This window comes from Anomaloglossus baeobatrachus, chromosome 4 (genome assembly GCF_048569485.1).
Source record: "Anomaloglossus baeobatrachus isolate aAnoBae1 chromosome 4, aAnoBae1.hap1, whole genome shotgun sequence".
In the NCBI taxonomy this organism is placed as follows: domain Eukaryota; kingdom Metazoa; phylum Chordata; class Amphibia; order Anura; family Aromobatidae; genus Anomaloglossus; species Anomaloglossus baeobatrachus.
This window is the reverse complement of record NC_134356.1, coordinates 624,219,323-624,236,056: the sequence shown is the minus strand read 5'-3', so window position 1 is coordinate 624,236,056 and position 16,734 is coordinate 624,219,323. Positions and strand designations below refer to the sequence as shown.

General features: G+C 51.1%; 1 protein-coding gene across 1 annotated transcript in view; it reads left to right on the top strand.

Moving 5' to 3' along the window:
- Window positions 1–16,734, top strand: part of LOC142301932 (adhesion G protein-coupled receptor E3-like) — a 251,123-nt gene that overhangs the window by 220,272 nt on the left and 14,117 nt on the right. Inside the window, exon 17 of the mRNA XM_075342989.1 lies at window positions 16,419–16,482. Coding sequence (XP_075199104.1) covers window positions 16,419–16,482 — 64 coding nt within the window. The remainder of the gene's footprint in view (window positions 1–16,418; window positions 16,483–16,734) is intronic.

Sequence of the window (16,734 nt, the reverse complement as noted above, 5' to 3'; positions counted from 1 at the left end):
GTGTTATAGTATGCAAGGTGATTTTATAAATATATTCTCCATTATAAATAGGGTAAGAAGTGAACCAATAAAATGACATTTTCTCTAGAACAGTTCAATATCTCATAATTGGTGGACAAAGGTTGAACTAGATGGACTTAGATCTTTTTTCAACCTATGTAACTACCATATTTTCCGGCATATATGACTTAGGTACCGGCGTATAATTAGGTACCGTACAGTATTTTTTGGATTATAAGTGCTGGTGGGCGGCTGCCTCTCTGTGCGGGCGGCTCTCTGTGCGGCTGGCTGTCTCGCCTTGCGGTCGGCCGGCTGGCTGCCTCTCCATACGGGCGGCCGATTGGCTGTGCTGTCAGCAGAAGCTGTGATGGCTGTGCGGCGGATGTCCCAGATGCTCTGGATTCAAATCATGGTGCCCGGAATCAGCACGTGATCAGATGGAGCTCTTAGCTGAGAGCTCCACCTATGCACGTGCCACTCTGGGCGCTAATTCTTTGAAGCCCGGACCGCCGACAGAGCATCTGGGACACCTGCCTGCTCTACACAGCCAGCCCAGCTTCCGCTGCCAGCACAGCTTCCACTGCCAGGCACAGACCCAACGCTGCCAGGCACAGACCCCACCAGCACCGCCCCTGCCTCTTCTGACCCTGCTCAACCACCGCTGCCATGCGCAGACCCACCGCTGCCATGCACAGACCCACCGTTGCCATGCACAGACCCACCGTTGCCATACACAGACCCACCGCTGCCAGGCACAGACCCTACCAGCACCACCCCTGCCTCCTCTGACCCCGCTCCACCACTGCTGCCATGCACAGACCCACGGCTGCCAGGCACAGACCCACCGCTGCCAGGCACAGACCCTACCACTGCCAGCACAGACCCCACCATCACCGCCACTGCCTCCTGTGACCACGCTTCATCACCTGCCCCACCCCCCCACGGTAAGACAACACCGGAGTATAAAACGGACCCCATTTTTTTCTTTACTATTTTTTAACTCTAAATTTGGGGGCCATCTTATACGCCCAGTCATTTATACGTCATAAAATATGGTATGTAACTTTGCAACTATATAATGCAGAAAACAAAGGATCTTGCCCCTGTTATGCTAAGAGGGCCGACTAGCCAGGGGAAGTAACGCCCTTGCGACTAGTCCCCTCGCTCATTAGCATATGATAAAGGATCTTTAGATCTTATCTATGCTACTATACAGGGACGGTTAGGCAGGGATTCTAGATATGCACCCAGAGCTGCTTGTGGTTCTGGGCTAGAGATGAGCGAACCGGCCGTGGTTCGGCTCGAGTTTGGTTCGTCGAACGGGGGTCCCGGTCAAGTTCGGTTCGGCGAACGTTCGACAAACCACTCGAACCGCATAGGAAACAATGGCAGCCAATCACAAACACATAAAAACACCTAGAAAACACCCTCAAAGGTGTCCAAAAGGTGACAACTCACAACACAACACAAACACATGGGAAAGTGACAAGGACATATACTCATGCGAAAACAAAAGAGCAGGACAAGGAAAAAGAGGAGGAGACACAGATATGAGTATATGCAAGGGAACGTCAATGCCATTACTGTGCAACTTGAGCCCTGCTCATTTTAGGCTTCCAATCTGGATAAATTGCCTGAGCTCACCACGTACGCCTTGGGGATCTTGTTGTGTCCCGCAGCCAGAGTTTTCTCGGAACGTGTCCTCAGTGCTGCTGGGGGTGTGCTGACAGCTAAGCACACTCATCTGTCCACTGACAATGTGGACAGACTAACGTTCACCAAGATGAGCAAGTCATGGCTCTCAGAGGCTCAGCCAGGGGAGGTGAAAGGCACGCGTATTTATGAGAGTGCTTCATGCAAAGCATCTTTTTCATCTTGAAAATGGGGGTCAGCTGATGCCAGTCAAGTGGGGTGTGTGTGGCCCAATTAGTGGAAACGAGGGAGACTGTGGTTGGAGTCCCCTCGCTTTTGAAAAAAGAACCAAGATGAACAAGTCATGGCTCTCAGAGGACTTTTCTTCCCCTGGCTCAGCCAGGGGAGGCGAAAGGCACGCGTATTTTTGAGAGTGCTTCATGCAAAGGATCTTTTTCATCTTGAAAATGGGGTCAACTGATGCCAGTCAAGTGGGGTGTGTGTGGCCCAATTAGTGGAAACGAGGGAGACTGTGGTTGGAGTCCCCTTGCTGTGTTTTACATGCTTTTAGAAGGGCATAACATGGCTTAGAGCTTGACTTTCAGCATCTGCAAACTGTTGGCTACCAAAATGCTTCCTTTCCAACCTTTTTAACCGAGGATTTTCGAGACCTTATGCCCATCGCAGTGCCCCAAGAGCCGATGCCCAGGCGCCACTCCTTCTCCAACAAAGGCGTGCACGCGCTACACCAGCATGTCGCACCAAACATCACCGCTTCTTTGAGAAACTGTGTGACAGGGTGCATTTCACCACAGATACTTGGCCCAGTAAGCATGGACAGGGGCGTTACATGTTGCTGATTGGGCAATGGGTTACTATGGGGAGAGATGGAGAAGGGTCTGCTGTACAAGTCTTGCTGTCCCCACGAGTTGTATCAATCCTTCCTCTGTATGTAGAAGTTAATACACTGCTTCTGCCTCCTCAACCTCGTGTGGGTCCTTCACCTCGGCCCAAACCCTGTGTGGTCAGGGCACCCTTCCTTGTAACTCAGCACAAGGAAAACCACACACCTCCTCCTTACTATGCTGGCAGCAGAGCTCAATGCCATCATGCGGTCAAATGTTTACTTTGAAATGTATGGGAAATGTGAGTCACACCGCTGAGAAGTTGTGGACGGTTAGCTCTGGAGACCAAGTTTCATCAATGGTTGTCTCCACTCAACCAGCAGACAGGGAAGGCCGGGTGTGACAATGATGCAAACATGGGTGCGGCCCTTCGCCGTGACAATGTGACACACGTGCCTTGTGTGGCTCACGTGTTGAATCTAATTCTCCAGCAATTTTTAAAACACCATCCCGGCCTACATGGCCTTGTGCAGCGGGCACGCTCGCTATGTGCTCACTTCCATCGTTCGCACACAGCAGCTCAACAACTTTCGTCGCTACAGAAGTCTTTAGGTCTGGTGGTTAAACGCCTGAAATGCGATGTACCGACACACAGGAATTTGAATCTGCACATGTTGCAGCGTTTGTGGCAGCACCGCCGAACCCTGCTGCAATACATTATGACATATAGCCTGGCCTAACTTGATCCAGAGGTGGTGCAGATCACGCTGCTGGAGTGGTGTCAGATCAAGGACCTATGCACCCTTCTACACAGTTTACAAATGTCGACGAAGATGTTTAGCATTGGCAATGCCATTCTCAGCGTGACAATTCTGGTCATCTACATGATGGAGCACACTGTAAGCATTATTCGGAGTGAGGTGTTGGGACAAGAGGAAGGGGAGGAAGTACAGGAGGAGTCATATGCGGAAAGGATAACAAGATCTACGAGGTCCAGATGGTCAGCGGCACCTAGGCGGCAGTCATGGTGGGGGAGAGGGATTAACAAGGGCGCATAGTATCAGCAAAAAGTGTTGAGGAAGGTGCAGGAGCCCATGAAGAAATGGAGGACGAACTGGAGATGGGCATGGAAGACTCAGCAGACGAGTGAGAGCTTGCTCACATTTCGGTTGTGCGAGGTTGGGGGGAGAGGGCAGAGGAAGGAGGCACGATTCTCACCTCTCTGCCACCAACACACCAAGGACTTGGTCCTCCTGGATGCACAAGACACATGAGCGCCTTCTTGCTGCACTACCTACAACATGACCCTCGGATTTTACGAATTCGAAGTAATGCTAACTACTGGGTTGCCATACTGTTAGATCCCCGGTACAAGACAAAATTTGGCGAAATAATTCCTGCCATAGAAAGGGACGCACGTATACAGGAGTATCTGCAGAAGGTGGTACGGATTCTTAGATCTGCTTTTCCACTAAATACCAGTGCTGCACAGAGTGAATCTCAACGCTTTGTCCTGGATAGGAGGAAATGGTCTTTTACTTGTCCACATCTGAGGGACCGAGGGCTGGCTGCTGTGCTGAGATGGCATTGAGTACGGTGTCCCTGCAGAGTTGCACTTTTGGTCATATACAAAATGAGTTGAAAAAGGACAGATGCTGGTGGAAAGGGGAACAGGTGTGTTGGAAAGGGGAAAAAAGTTTTTGTCCGTGGGTTTGGTGGTTAAGCAAAAGTAACATTTTCTGAAGAAACACCATCTGTTACGGTGGGACTGGCAGATTTGGATAAGGTGGTATATACTATGTTACCGCTATATAACGAAAATTAATAAGAAAAGAAAGAGAAAGGTATATATCCCCATCAGCAGTCAGTGTCCACCGTGCTCCCAGATGGAAAAGGAGAGGTTGGCAACTGGAAGGTTAGGTGGAGGATACAGAGCTGTGTGGCTATGAAACTAATAGTGGCCTGAACCGATTTAGACGCCACTCGGATCTGGAGACTGGGAGCCCTGTTAGCGTCACAGGGTCCACACGCCCACCCAGCCCAGGAACTCCCTGTTAACATCACAGGGGCCATTGAGTACGCTGACCGTGTGCATTGGGGCCACACCTGTGGACAGCAGGCGCATCAGCAGCAGCAGGCCTGTTAATGCCACTGGGCTGCACAAGCAGGACTGGTAGGACAGAAGCTGGTCTTAACCGTTCTGCGTTACCAACTGTGGTGGATAACCTCGGCACGCTAAATCTCCCAAACTAAGTCAGTAAGTCACAACGGATAGTCAAAGGTCTGCACAGGAGCGCCCTAGTTCTGAACGCACGTCCACAAGCGGCGAGGACCTTGGCCTGATATCCTTCCGGTGTTACCGGCTGCATTAACTCTTGGCCACCCAACTTAGAGGTACCTGTATCTCATAGCACGCTCCCCATAAGACATAGACTGTGGATAACGTCCCAGCAATTCACACAGCTCCTGTGACAGCGTTATACTTGCTATACCTACAAGGCTAACATACAGCGTTATTCACATTAGACGCTATTGCTCCACCTTCCCAGCACCCCTAGGCTGGATGATTACAGCACCTGGCAGGTGCCGCACGATCCATATTACCTTATAACCTATGCAACAGTTAAGCCCACAACAGCAAAACTGCTTCACATTGTCCGGCTCCATTTACCAATGTACTTTTACTATTACAATTTTCTTGATAAGTCCAATCTGACGAAGGCTCAGGCCGAAACGTCATTTGTAACTTGTTTTGGACAAAAACATAAATGCTTATGAAATTTTTTTTTCTAAATACGGACCAATAAAGAGTGATTTTGCATTACTACCCGTTGTGACTTACTGACTTAGTTTGGGAGATTTAGAGTGCCGAGGTTATCCACTATTTTTATCTATTATTACCTCTGAGCACCTATATACCAGTGAGCAGAGCTTCCTCTACAGTACCAACTGTGGTGGCGGCCTGCATCGATGCCCTATCCCTGCCTACCTCTGGCCTAAAGCCGCAATGGGTTCAACACATGGAGGTGTGCTCTTTCGGAGCATAATAGAAGACTGTGCACCTCCTTGTTGGCTCCAGCCCGTTTTATAACCTGGGTCCGCCCCAAACCAGGGTGGACCACTGTCACGCTCCCCGTGTCCCCTGCGCTGCCCTCCGGCTCACCTGTCACGCTCCCCGGCTCCCCTGCCTCGCTTCCCGGTTCCTTGGTCCGGTCACCGCCGCTCCCCGCTCTCCAGCATCCATTGCCGGCACGTCCCCGGCGTCCTGGCCCCCGCTCCCGGCGCCCGTCGGCTTCTCAGCCCCAGCCCGTCCCTGCTGCTTCCTCCTCGCAGCTTCCTGCTCTGGCTTCTGGCACTCGGGCCGCGCGCATGCGCATTAGGGCGCGCGCGCGGTCATTGACCCTTTCTTAAAGGGCCAGCGTCCATTAACAGGAAATGATGCAAACAGGTACTGGGTATAAAGGGGTTTAATGTCCAAGGGGGCGGGGCCTGATCTTCGTGTTTCTTAAGCTAGGAGTCAGGTCTCCTGGTGTCTCTATGATATACTCACCTATCTCTCTTGTAGAGCCGTGCCTGCCTTGCCATCCGGTCCTGCCGAATCCCGAACCCCGAACGCTGTCCATCTGCCATCCTGACAGTCCGTACCATCTCGCATCCCTGCGGTGACCCGTCATCTCGCTCCAAAGGTTCCGGACCCCACCTGACATCTTCTCGGCTTCCGAACCTGAGCTGCGTCACACGGACTACCATCAGTGACTCCGTGGTCCCAGGGACTTCTCCGTTATACTCGTATGCACGGACTGTTCTGCTGCCTATAGTGCTTCAGCTACCGGACCCCTTACCACCATCTAGGAGTTCGGCCCAGTGGATCCACCTCCTGGGTCTGCCCGTCCACCTGGCCCTGACAGTAAGATCAGGCCATGGATCCCGCTGCAGCACTAGCAGCCGTACAGGAGGAACTCCAACGCCAGCGTGAGACTCAGACCCGCATGCTGCAATTCATGTCGTCTGTGGACGCCCGCCTGAACACGCTACAAGCAGCAGTTACGTCTTCAACATCCCGGGCTTCCACTAGTCAAGCCACGGCTCCAGCTCCTGTGGTGACTTCTTCAGATACTTCCAGACTTCGTTTGGCCTCACCACCCCGGTACGCCGGAGACCCCAAGACCTGCAGGGGATTCTTAAACCAATGCTCCCTCCATTTCACGCAGCTACCGCATTTGTTTGCCTCCGACCAAGCCAAGGTCGCCTTCATCATGTCCCATCTAGAGGGTGAGGCACTGGCGTGGATGAACCCCTTGTGGGAGAAGGGGGATCCTGTGACCACGAACATCCAAGAGTTCCTGCAGGCATTCCGTGGCACCTTTGATGAGCCCGGACGCGCCTCCGCGTCTGCTTCGTCTCTTCTCCGGTTACGGCAGGGGACTCTGACGGTGGGTCAATATGCAATCCGGTTTCGCACCCTGGCTGCGGAACTCGGCTGGAACAACGAGGCCCTAACCGCCGCCTTCTGGGAAGGACTCTCGGGGCGAATTAAAGATGAGCTGGCGGGTCGTGACGTACCGACCACCCTGGATGCCCTGATTGCCCTAGCGACTCGAGTAGACATTCGCTTTCAGGAGCGATCCAAGGAAGTGTCCCGTGAGAGACGTCCGGTACGACATTCCTCTCCTCCGCAGAAGCCCTCCGTACTTCAGTCATCGACAGCTGGGGCCCCCGTCCACGAGCCCATGCAGATCGACCGAGTGCGGCAGTCTGAACAACGTCGAGCAGAGCGGCTCGCCAAGGGTCTCTGCTTTTACTGCGGAGAGGGCACACACCTGCTACGCTCCTGTCCAGAGAGGCCGGGAAACTCCAAAGCCTAGGGTTGGTAGGAGAGGCCACCCTAGGTGCTGGGACTCTCTCAGACCCGGTTACGTGGACTGTGCAAGTGACAACGGGAGAGACACGGTTCACGGCTGAGGCCTACCTCGATTCCGGGGCAGCAGGCAATTTCATCCAGCAGGCCACAGTGGACAAGTACCAGGTGCCTGTTACTCCACTCGACAAGCCCCTAGTGATTGCCTCTGTGGATGGGAGACCCCTCTCTGACACCATCTCCTGGATCACCAGGCCGGTCAAACTGCGTATCGGTGCCCTGCACATCGAGAACATCGCTCTCTACGTCCTTCCACACATGTCCCATCAAATCCTGCTGGGACTTCCCTGGTTGCGGACACACGAACCATCAGTCAGCTGGGGCACTGGCGAAATCACCCGATGGGGCTCTTCGTGCCATGAGAAGTGTCTGAAGACCATACAACCCATCCGACGACCTCCGGTTCCAGAGAACCTACCGGGACTACCCTCAGCCTATTGGTCCTTTGCAGACGTCTTTGATAAAAAGGAATCTGAGGTACTTCCGCCACATCGTCCTTACGATTGTGTCATCGACCTGCTCCCAGGAACAACACCACCTCGAGGACGGATATATCCATTGTCTCCAGCCGAAACAAGGGCCATGTCTACTTACATCACAGAGAGCCTGGCAAGGGGATTCATTCGGAGATCCTCCTCTCCTGCGGGAGCAGGCTTCTTCTTCGTCAAGAAGAAAGAGGGCGACTTACGCCCATGCATAGATTACCGGGGATTGAATCAAATCACCGTAAAAAACAAGTACCCTCTGCCGCTCATCCCCGAATTGTTTGACCGGCTTAGAGGAGCTCGTGTGTTCACCAAGCTGGATCTTCGGGGTGCTTACAATCTGGTTCGCATCCGCTCTGGGGACGAATTGAAGACCGCGTTCAATACTCGCGATGGGCACTATGAATACTGCGTGATGCCCTTCGGCCTGTGTAACGCCCCAGCCGTCTTTCAAGAACTGGTGAACGACGTTTTCCGGGACCTTCTCTACGTCTGTGTGGTAGTGTATCTGGATGACATCCTTGTCTTCTCTCCGGACCTCCAGACCCACAGAGAGAACGTACAGCGGGTTCTACAAAGACTGAGAGAGAATCGTCTGTACGCCAAGTACGAGAAGTGTGTCTTTGAGCAGTCTTCTCTCCCCTTCCTGGGGTACATCATCTCTGATACCGGACTGCAGATGGATCCAAAGAAGGTCTCCTCCATTCTCAACTGGCCTCCTCCTTCTGGACTGAAGGCAATCCAACGTTTCCTGGGATTCGCCAACTACTACCGCCAGTTTATCCCTCACTTCTCTGCTCTGACTGCTCCTCTCTCCGCTTTGACCAAGAAGGAGGCTAATCCAAAGGACTGGTCACCTGCGGCCGACGCCGCGTTTGGCTCTCTGAAGCGGGCATTTGCCTCCTCTCCTGTACTCCACCGTCCGGAGTTAAACCGCCAGTTCACCTTGGAGGTGGATGCCTCCTCCTCGGGAGCCGAAGCAGTGCTCATGCAGAAGTCCTCCTCCGGGAAGATGGTGACTTGCGGTTTCTTCTCCAAGAGCTTCTCAGCGCCTGAACGCAACTACACCATCGGTGACCGAGAGCTATTGGCAGTCAAACTGGCTCTGGAGGAATGGCGCTACCTTCTGGAAGGAGCAGTGTACCCCGTGATTATTTACACGGACCACAAGAACCTGGAATACATGCGGTCCGCTCAGCGACTGAACCCACGGCAAGCCAGGTGGTCCTTATTCTTTGCCAGGTTTGATTTCCAGCTCCATTTCCGACCCGCGGACAAGAATGTACGCGCTGATGCCTTGTCTAGGTCTTTCATGCCCATGGAGCAGGAGGAGGAGACTACCCAACCCATCATCTGTCATAGCAAAATCATTCCGGTGGCTCCTGTCACCCTGGCCCAGATCCCGCCCGGGAAGACCTATGTCTCTGATACTGACAGGCAAAAAGTGTTACACTGGGGTCATGCCTCGAAAACAGCTGGTCATGCTGGCCAGAAGAGAACATGGGGTGCGATTGTACGTCATTACTGGTGGCCATCCCTTCGCACGGACGTCGCTGCTTTTGTCTCTGCCTGCTCCTCTTGTGCCAGGAACAAGACGCCCAAACACCTGCCATATGGCCGTCTTCTGCCTCTGCCGATACGCTCAGTTCCGTGGCAACACATAGCGATGGACTTTATTACGGACTTGCCATTGTCCTCTGGACACACAGTCATATGGGTCGTGGTGGATCGGTTCTCTAAAATGGCTCATTTCGTCCCTATGGCTGGACTGCCCTCTGCTCAGGAACTTGCGGACGCCTATATACATCACATCTTCCGCTTGCATGGCTTTCCATCACACATCGTATCCGACAGAGGAACTCAGTTCACCTCCCGCTTCTGGAGGGCGCTCTGCAAACATCTGGGAGTGACTCTGGACTTTTCTTCTGCCTACCATCCTCAGTCTAATGGCCAAGTGGAGAGGGTCAATCAAATCTTGACCTCCTTCTTACGTCACTATGTCAACGCCCATCACGACGACTGGTCCACGCTTCTTCCTTGGGCTGAATTCTCCCATAACCACCACATCAGTGAGTCGTCCTCCAGCTCTCCCTTCCATGTCGTTTACGGACTTCAGCCCTCCGTCCCATTGCCTGTATCCCCTTCTTCGGATGTCCCTTCTGCTGATACTGTAGCCCGTGACTTCGCTACCATTTGGGACTCTGTCAAGGCGTCCCTTGGGCGTGCTTCCCTGCGGATGAAGAGACACGCGGACAAGAGACGTCTGGACCCTCCGTGTTTCTCTCCTGGAGATCTAGTCTGGCTTGCTTCCAAGTACGTCCGATTGAAGATACCATCCTACAAGCTGGGTCCTCGCTACATCGGGCCGTTTAAAGTCCTCAACAAGATCAATGAGGTCTCCTACAAGCTACAGCTCCCGGCCACGATGAGGATACCCAATTCCTTCCACATCTCCCTGCTCAAGCCGGTTGTCCTTGGTCCCTTCTCCGCTGCTGCCAGTTCGGCTCCTCCTCCTATTGCCGATGACGACATCTATGCGGTAAGGGATATCGTGGCCATGAAGACCGTACGGGGTCGACAGTTCTTCCTAGTGGACTGGGCAGGGTATGGTCCTGAGGATAGGTCCTGGGAGCCCCGGGAGAATGTGGGTACTCCGCTGATCCGTGCCTTCCTGTCCCGGTTGCGGGGAGGGGGGCGTGGGGGGGGTACTGTCACGCTCCCCGGGTCCCCTGCGCTGCCCTCCGGCTCACCTGTCACGCTCCCCGGCTCCCCTGCCTCGCTTCCCGGTTCCTTGGTCCGGTCACCGCCGCTCCCCGCTCTCCAGCATCCATTGCCGGCGCGTCCCCGGCGTCCTGGCCCCCGCTCCCGGCGCCTGTCGGCTTCTCAGCCCCAGCCCGTCCCTGCTGCTTCCTCCTCGCAGCTTCCTGCTCTGGCTTCTGGCACTCGGGCCGCGCGCATGCGCATTAGGGCGCGCGCGCGGTCATTGACCCTTTCTTAAAGGGCCAGCGTCCATTAACAGGAAATGATGCAAACAGGTACTGGGTATAAAGGGGTTTAATGTCCAAGGGGGCGGGGCCTGATCTTCGTGTTTCTTAAGCTAGGAGTCAGGTCTCCTGGTGTCTCTATGATATACTCACCTATCTCTCTTGTAGAGCCGTGCCTGCCTCGCCATCCGGTCCTGCCGAATCCCGAACCCCGAACGCTGTCCATCTGCCATCCTGACAGTCCGTACCATCTCGGATCCCTGCGGTGACCCGTCATCTCGCTCCAAAGGTTCCGGACCCCACCTAACATCTTCTCGGCTTCCGAACCTGAGCTGCGTCACCCGGACTACCATCAGTGACTCCGTGGTCCCAGGGACTTCTCCGTTATACTCGTATGCACGGACTGTTCTGCTGCCTATAGTGCTTCAGCTACCGGACCCCTTACCACCATCTAGGAGTTCGGCCCAGTGGATCCACCTCCTGGGTCTGCCCGTCCACCTGGCCCTGACAACCACAATGCTCCTCCTGGAGACAAAAGCAGAGTGACACGTCATGAGTGGCATAACTAGCGTCCTATTTGGAACCGCAACTTCAATAATGAGCTCATGGCTGCCACGACACAAACACCTCACCAGTCATCGTCTGACCATCAATAATGAGGTGACAAGTCATAGGGGCGGGCCTCTGCAAGCCATTTGGGAGTGGCCTGGCCACATCGTCAGGACACCTGATGCCCTGTGGTCTATATGGGCCCCCCACATCAGGGGCAGGGCCAAAGAGTTCATTACCGGACCTAGTCTTTGATGCAGTAAGTGCCTGAGCATGCTCAGTAGCATGAAATACAGTCTCTGAAAAAAAGACTATCAGCTTTAGCATGGTGTCTAGGCACAACACAGGACTTAGACCCGGCACGGAGTGCAAGTACCTGTGCAAAGAGGCTTTTCGCACTAAGTGTGGGAGCATGCGCTGTATCCCGAAATGAAGACTTAGCCTCAGGAATGGCACAGTCAGGCTGAGCATACTCACTAGGCGAAACACTGGAGTTAGGCTGCGGCTGGGGTAAATCGGCACACGCATGCGCACTAGCTGCCTCTCCACACTTAGACGTGGAGGAGAAATTGCTCTTCGGGTGTGGACTTGGAGATGCTATCTATGAACAGAAGGAAAAGCTAAAGGTGTGTGTTACAGCAAGGAGCCACCGCGGAAACACTTCGTTCAATTGTAAGGGGAGTCATTTTGGAGTTTGGTGAGGAGTACCGTAACGCCAGTGAGCAGCATCCTGTGCAACAGACCAACATTCTTACAGTGCTGTCTATACTGCTTACCGTGAGAGGAGCATAAAGTCTGTATTTCTGGCAACTGGACATCACAGTACCCGGATACGGTAGGCTGTGCCCAGACAATAATGCGGGCACGCAACACTTTGTTTTATTAGCAAAACACATATTTGTTCTGGGTAGGCCGACTATATAGACAATAAGACTTGTTGCCTCTGCACTGTCAAATTGTCACGAACAGTTTAAATCATAGAGGGACAGCGACACATGTTTGCATTGACTGTTGCTTTTCAAGATTTCCATGACTGTGTTGCAGAGCTGTGTGGTTTGCATTCACACTGTTATCATCTGCCTTATCTGTGAGGCTTCAGCTAACAAGGGTATTCAGGGGGGGTAATGTGTTTTGTCTATGTTTAGGTAGATAACTTGGAAGCTCTTGTGATGCGCCACTGGTAAGTCGTGTTCGCAAATGTAAGATCTGTTAACATTTACATATATAGGTTAGAAGACTGTGGACTTTTCCTTGTTATGCTGCCACCTACTGTCAAAACAAAGAACAGCGGGCACAAACCCCTGCTACTTGATTTACTTGGTACAGTCCTGAACAGGATGTGCAGAGGAGCTAGTTTTGTTTGGTAGCTGTTTTTATGCAGAGAAGTGTGTGTCCGGACGTGCGGAAGAAGGCAAGGCCACATTCTGCCCTGCTGAACAAGGTCCAAGTACCTGAGTGTTGCATGACATCTCCCCAAGACACAGATCCAAGAAAGGCTGGATGTGGAGCGAGGAGCCAGACAGCACGGGCAAATTACAGATCCGGGACAAAGACTGAACTTTAGAGGTGTCTGCCGGCGGAATACGGGCCCCAACGGTGACGAGGTACCCCACGCTGAAACCTGCAGTTAAGTGTGCACACTACTTTTAGTTAGGGACAGATAGGAAAAGACTCTGCACAGTGTTATACGAGTAAGATAACAAGGACTCTGCGTTTTTTTGTTTAATAAGGATTTCTGTGTTTTGCTTTTGGGATTACAATCTGAGGCTTCCTACCCTTGACAAGCTATTCAAAGTAGTTGTATGTATATTGCATTATCTCTACTGCTGTGCTCCTTTCCCGCATTTTTCCTCCACCTGTGTTGTGCAATATGTTATTAAATTTGCATTGATTAACCCCCGTGGTTCCGTGCAGTCCTTGCGTATCCCGTTACCTGCAGGTTATTACACATGCACACACACACACACACGCACAAACACACAATTACTGCTATGCAGAGGGATTAGCAGGTAGTAGGCAACAGAATAGATTGTTCAATTATTTAAATTGTATGCATGGTTCTTATTGTTTGTTTTGGTAAAGTTAAACAATCATTTATCAACCCAACTGCCTAGAGTCCTTTTTCTGTTGCCTGGTTTTGCTGCATACTGGGGAGCCCACCCTGTACACGACTTAAAATGAAGCATAAGTCGCAATGTGAATTTCACTGTGCTACAATGCGGCCTAGCGTGCCTGTGCAACCACCGCCTGCCCCATCAAGTGCATCTGCGTGCTCTTCATCCTCTGTGACTGGGGACAGCAGTCACACATGGTTTTTCACACTGAACTTCCACCCCTTTACACGCAACAAGGAGTGTGATTGGCAGGTCATCACTTGTTTTGGAAGTGGAAACAGATGTTATTGTTGAGCTGTCAGACATCGAGAAAACCAACATTGGATGCAGGCTACATTATATCCACACCTGCACCTTCGTCACAGATTGGCTGGACTACCTGCAGTTAATAATTGCATTCCAGAAATGGAAAGGAGTGTAGAATGCACATGTGTTGTACCTTGCTTGGCAGCAAAGGAACACTAACTTAGTATTACAGACAATTTTAGGAAGGCAGAAAAAGAGTCAGCTCTTTGGGCAAATTAAATAGCGTGGCAAAAGTGGACAGGTGGGTACAGTGGCCGTGTTCTGTGGGTACCAGGACAGTAAAGGAAGCCTCACTTTCTATCCCTCCGAATGATCAAATGCAGCAAGGAATTCCCTGAGTTTGCTATAAAATTAGCGTAGCAAAATGTGCATGAGGGTGTCATGCAGAGGTGCTTCAAATAGATTTGCACCAGTGGGACACTAATGGAGTACAACAGCCACTTTTTGTATGCCACTAAATGGCAGCATTTTTTGCTATTATTATAGCTTATTAAAAACAGAGCAGGAGGGTGTCATGCAGAGGTGCTAGAAATAGCTTGGCACCAGTGGGGCACAAATGGAGTACAACAGCCACTTTTAGGATGCCACTAAGTTTCCTCAGTGTTTGCTAGTATAATGGCTTAGTAACAATGAGTTTGAGTGTGCAAAAGGCAGGAGGGTACAGTGGCAGGGTTGTGGGTCTGGGTAGGGGAAAGGAAGCCTGCCTTTCTATCCCTCCTAATGGGGAAATGCAGCGAGGAAATCCCTGACCTTAGCTACACAGACGCTGTTGTCTTGTGTAACTGTTAAAATCTGTTTTCACGGCCCTGACTGTCACCTATGGCTCTGACCCTGCCGGTATTAGCCCCTACAAGCGCTGAAAGAAACTTCTATCCCTATTCTGTATAGCGCTGTGTATAGAGCGTACACAGCAGTATCAGAGACAGGAGCTACGCCAGCGGTGACTGACACCCAGACGCAGAAGGCAGATAATGGCGTGCTGGAGGAAAATGTCAGTTTTTATAATGCAGGGACATGTGACATGGACATCCTATCACACATGCCGTTGCTTCTCTGGCTAAAAGTCCACTTAGCTGTGTGTGTGTCTGGGATTGGCTGACATGCTGGCCCTCCCCACTACACGCACGCGCTTAGGGAAGGAAGACAAGGAAAAAAAAAAAAGCAGTGATCTGAATGCGCTGTTCCCGCACACTATAAGCTGAAATTTCATAATAGTGTGAGTCACAGAGTGACTTACACTATTACAGCGGAAAGCCAGCTAGTAATTAGCTTTTTTTTTTTGCTGCTAGAACCTTTCTCGAACGTATCTAGAACTATCGAGCTTTAGCAAAAAGCTCGAGTTCTAGTTCGATCTAGAACAGCCCCCAAAATCACTCGAACCGCGAACTGGAGAACCTCGAACCGCGCTCAACTCTATTCTGGGCGCATATTACACCTTGTCAGGTTCCCTTTATGTAGGGTTCAGTATTTGAGAACTGTTTAGTTTTAGTACCCCAGGCTATTGCTCAGCTTGTGACATGTTAAAGGGAACCTGTCACATGGTAAAATGCTATTAACCTGAAGACAGGGGGTTAATCTGCAGGTTAATAGCATTGTGAACCTGCCAGGCGCCTGCAAATTTAGCACTGCTGCCTGAAGGATATTAAATTTAATTCTCCTGGCAGCATTCTGGTTTTAGCCATTAGGGTGGCGCCGAGTTCAGTCACTGCTCTGTGTATGGAGAATGGTGGCTGTAACTGCTCCCCGCACTGACAGACAGCTTCCTCTAATGCAGAGCAGCTGTCATCAGTACGGGAGGTGTGGTTACAGACTTTGCTCTCCATACACAGCTGTGACTGAACTCACGCTGGCGCCACCCCTGTGACTGATTCCCAAATGTTGCTGGGAGGATTAATGTTCATTTTCTCCTGGCAGCGGGGTTTAATGTGCAGGTTCAGAATGCTATTAACCTGCAGATTAACCCCATATCTGCAGGTTAATTGGATTTTTCCACATGACAGGTTCCCTTTTAAGGAAACCTGACAAGTCCCACATGCCCCTAAAACCACTAGTAATTGTCTATTCGTTAATGAATACATTTTGTAACACAGCCAGCATAGTGTCTGACACACAAACAGATATTTAAAGAAGAGTATTTTTAAAGTCCATTTTTAATATGCTAATGATCCTATTGACTAGTCAAAGGGGCGTTGGTTTCCCCAAATTACGCATCCCGCTCAGCATGTTATCACTCCCCTGTGGGCATTATTTGCAAGAGCCGGTGTCATCGCCAGCTCTCAGGAAATCTTGCGCATGCGCACAACTTTCTTTCTTACAGGTCATTGCGCCTCTGAAGTCAGGTGTACTCTTCCCAGCTTCAGAGAGCAAAAAAGCTTGACCTTCGGCTCCTCTGTTGATGCCAACATTACCTTGGTAGCTATGTATTTATGGTGCCTCGATTATAATTCCTTCCAGTAGGGCCAGGATATGATTAAAATCATTCTGTTATGAAATGTATTGTTCTAGTCACAGAGAGGATATAATATTTGGAGTATAATATAAGATCAGTCGTTTACATTGTACAATGTGTCTCATATTTCTTACAGTTGTTGGCTTAAACCCACGGATGCAGTTTGGAGTTTTATTGGTCCAGTCGCCGTCTTCATCATTGTGAGTACATATTGTAATACCGTTCACAATTAATTTAACATAGGTTGATATTATTGCTTAAATTTGTTCTGCCTCTCTCTAATGTGAGCTGATGTATTGCTCTATAGAAGACCAAACTGAAAGCAAATTTGTATATACAAGTGCATCTCAATAAATTAGAATATCCCGATTGCTTGTGCACCATTTTCTACCACACTTTTTCCTTCCACTCAACTTTCCATTAATATGCTTGGATACAGCACTCTGTGAACA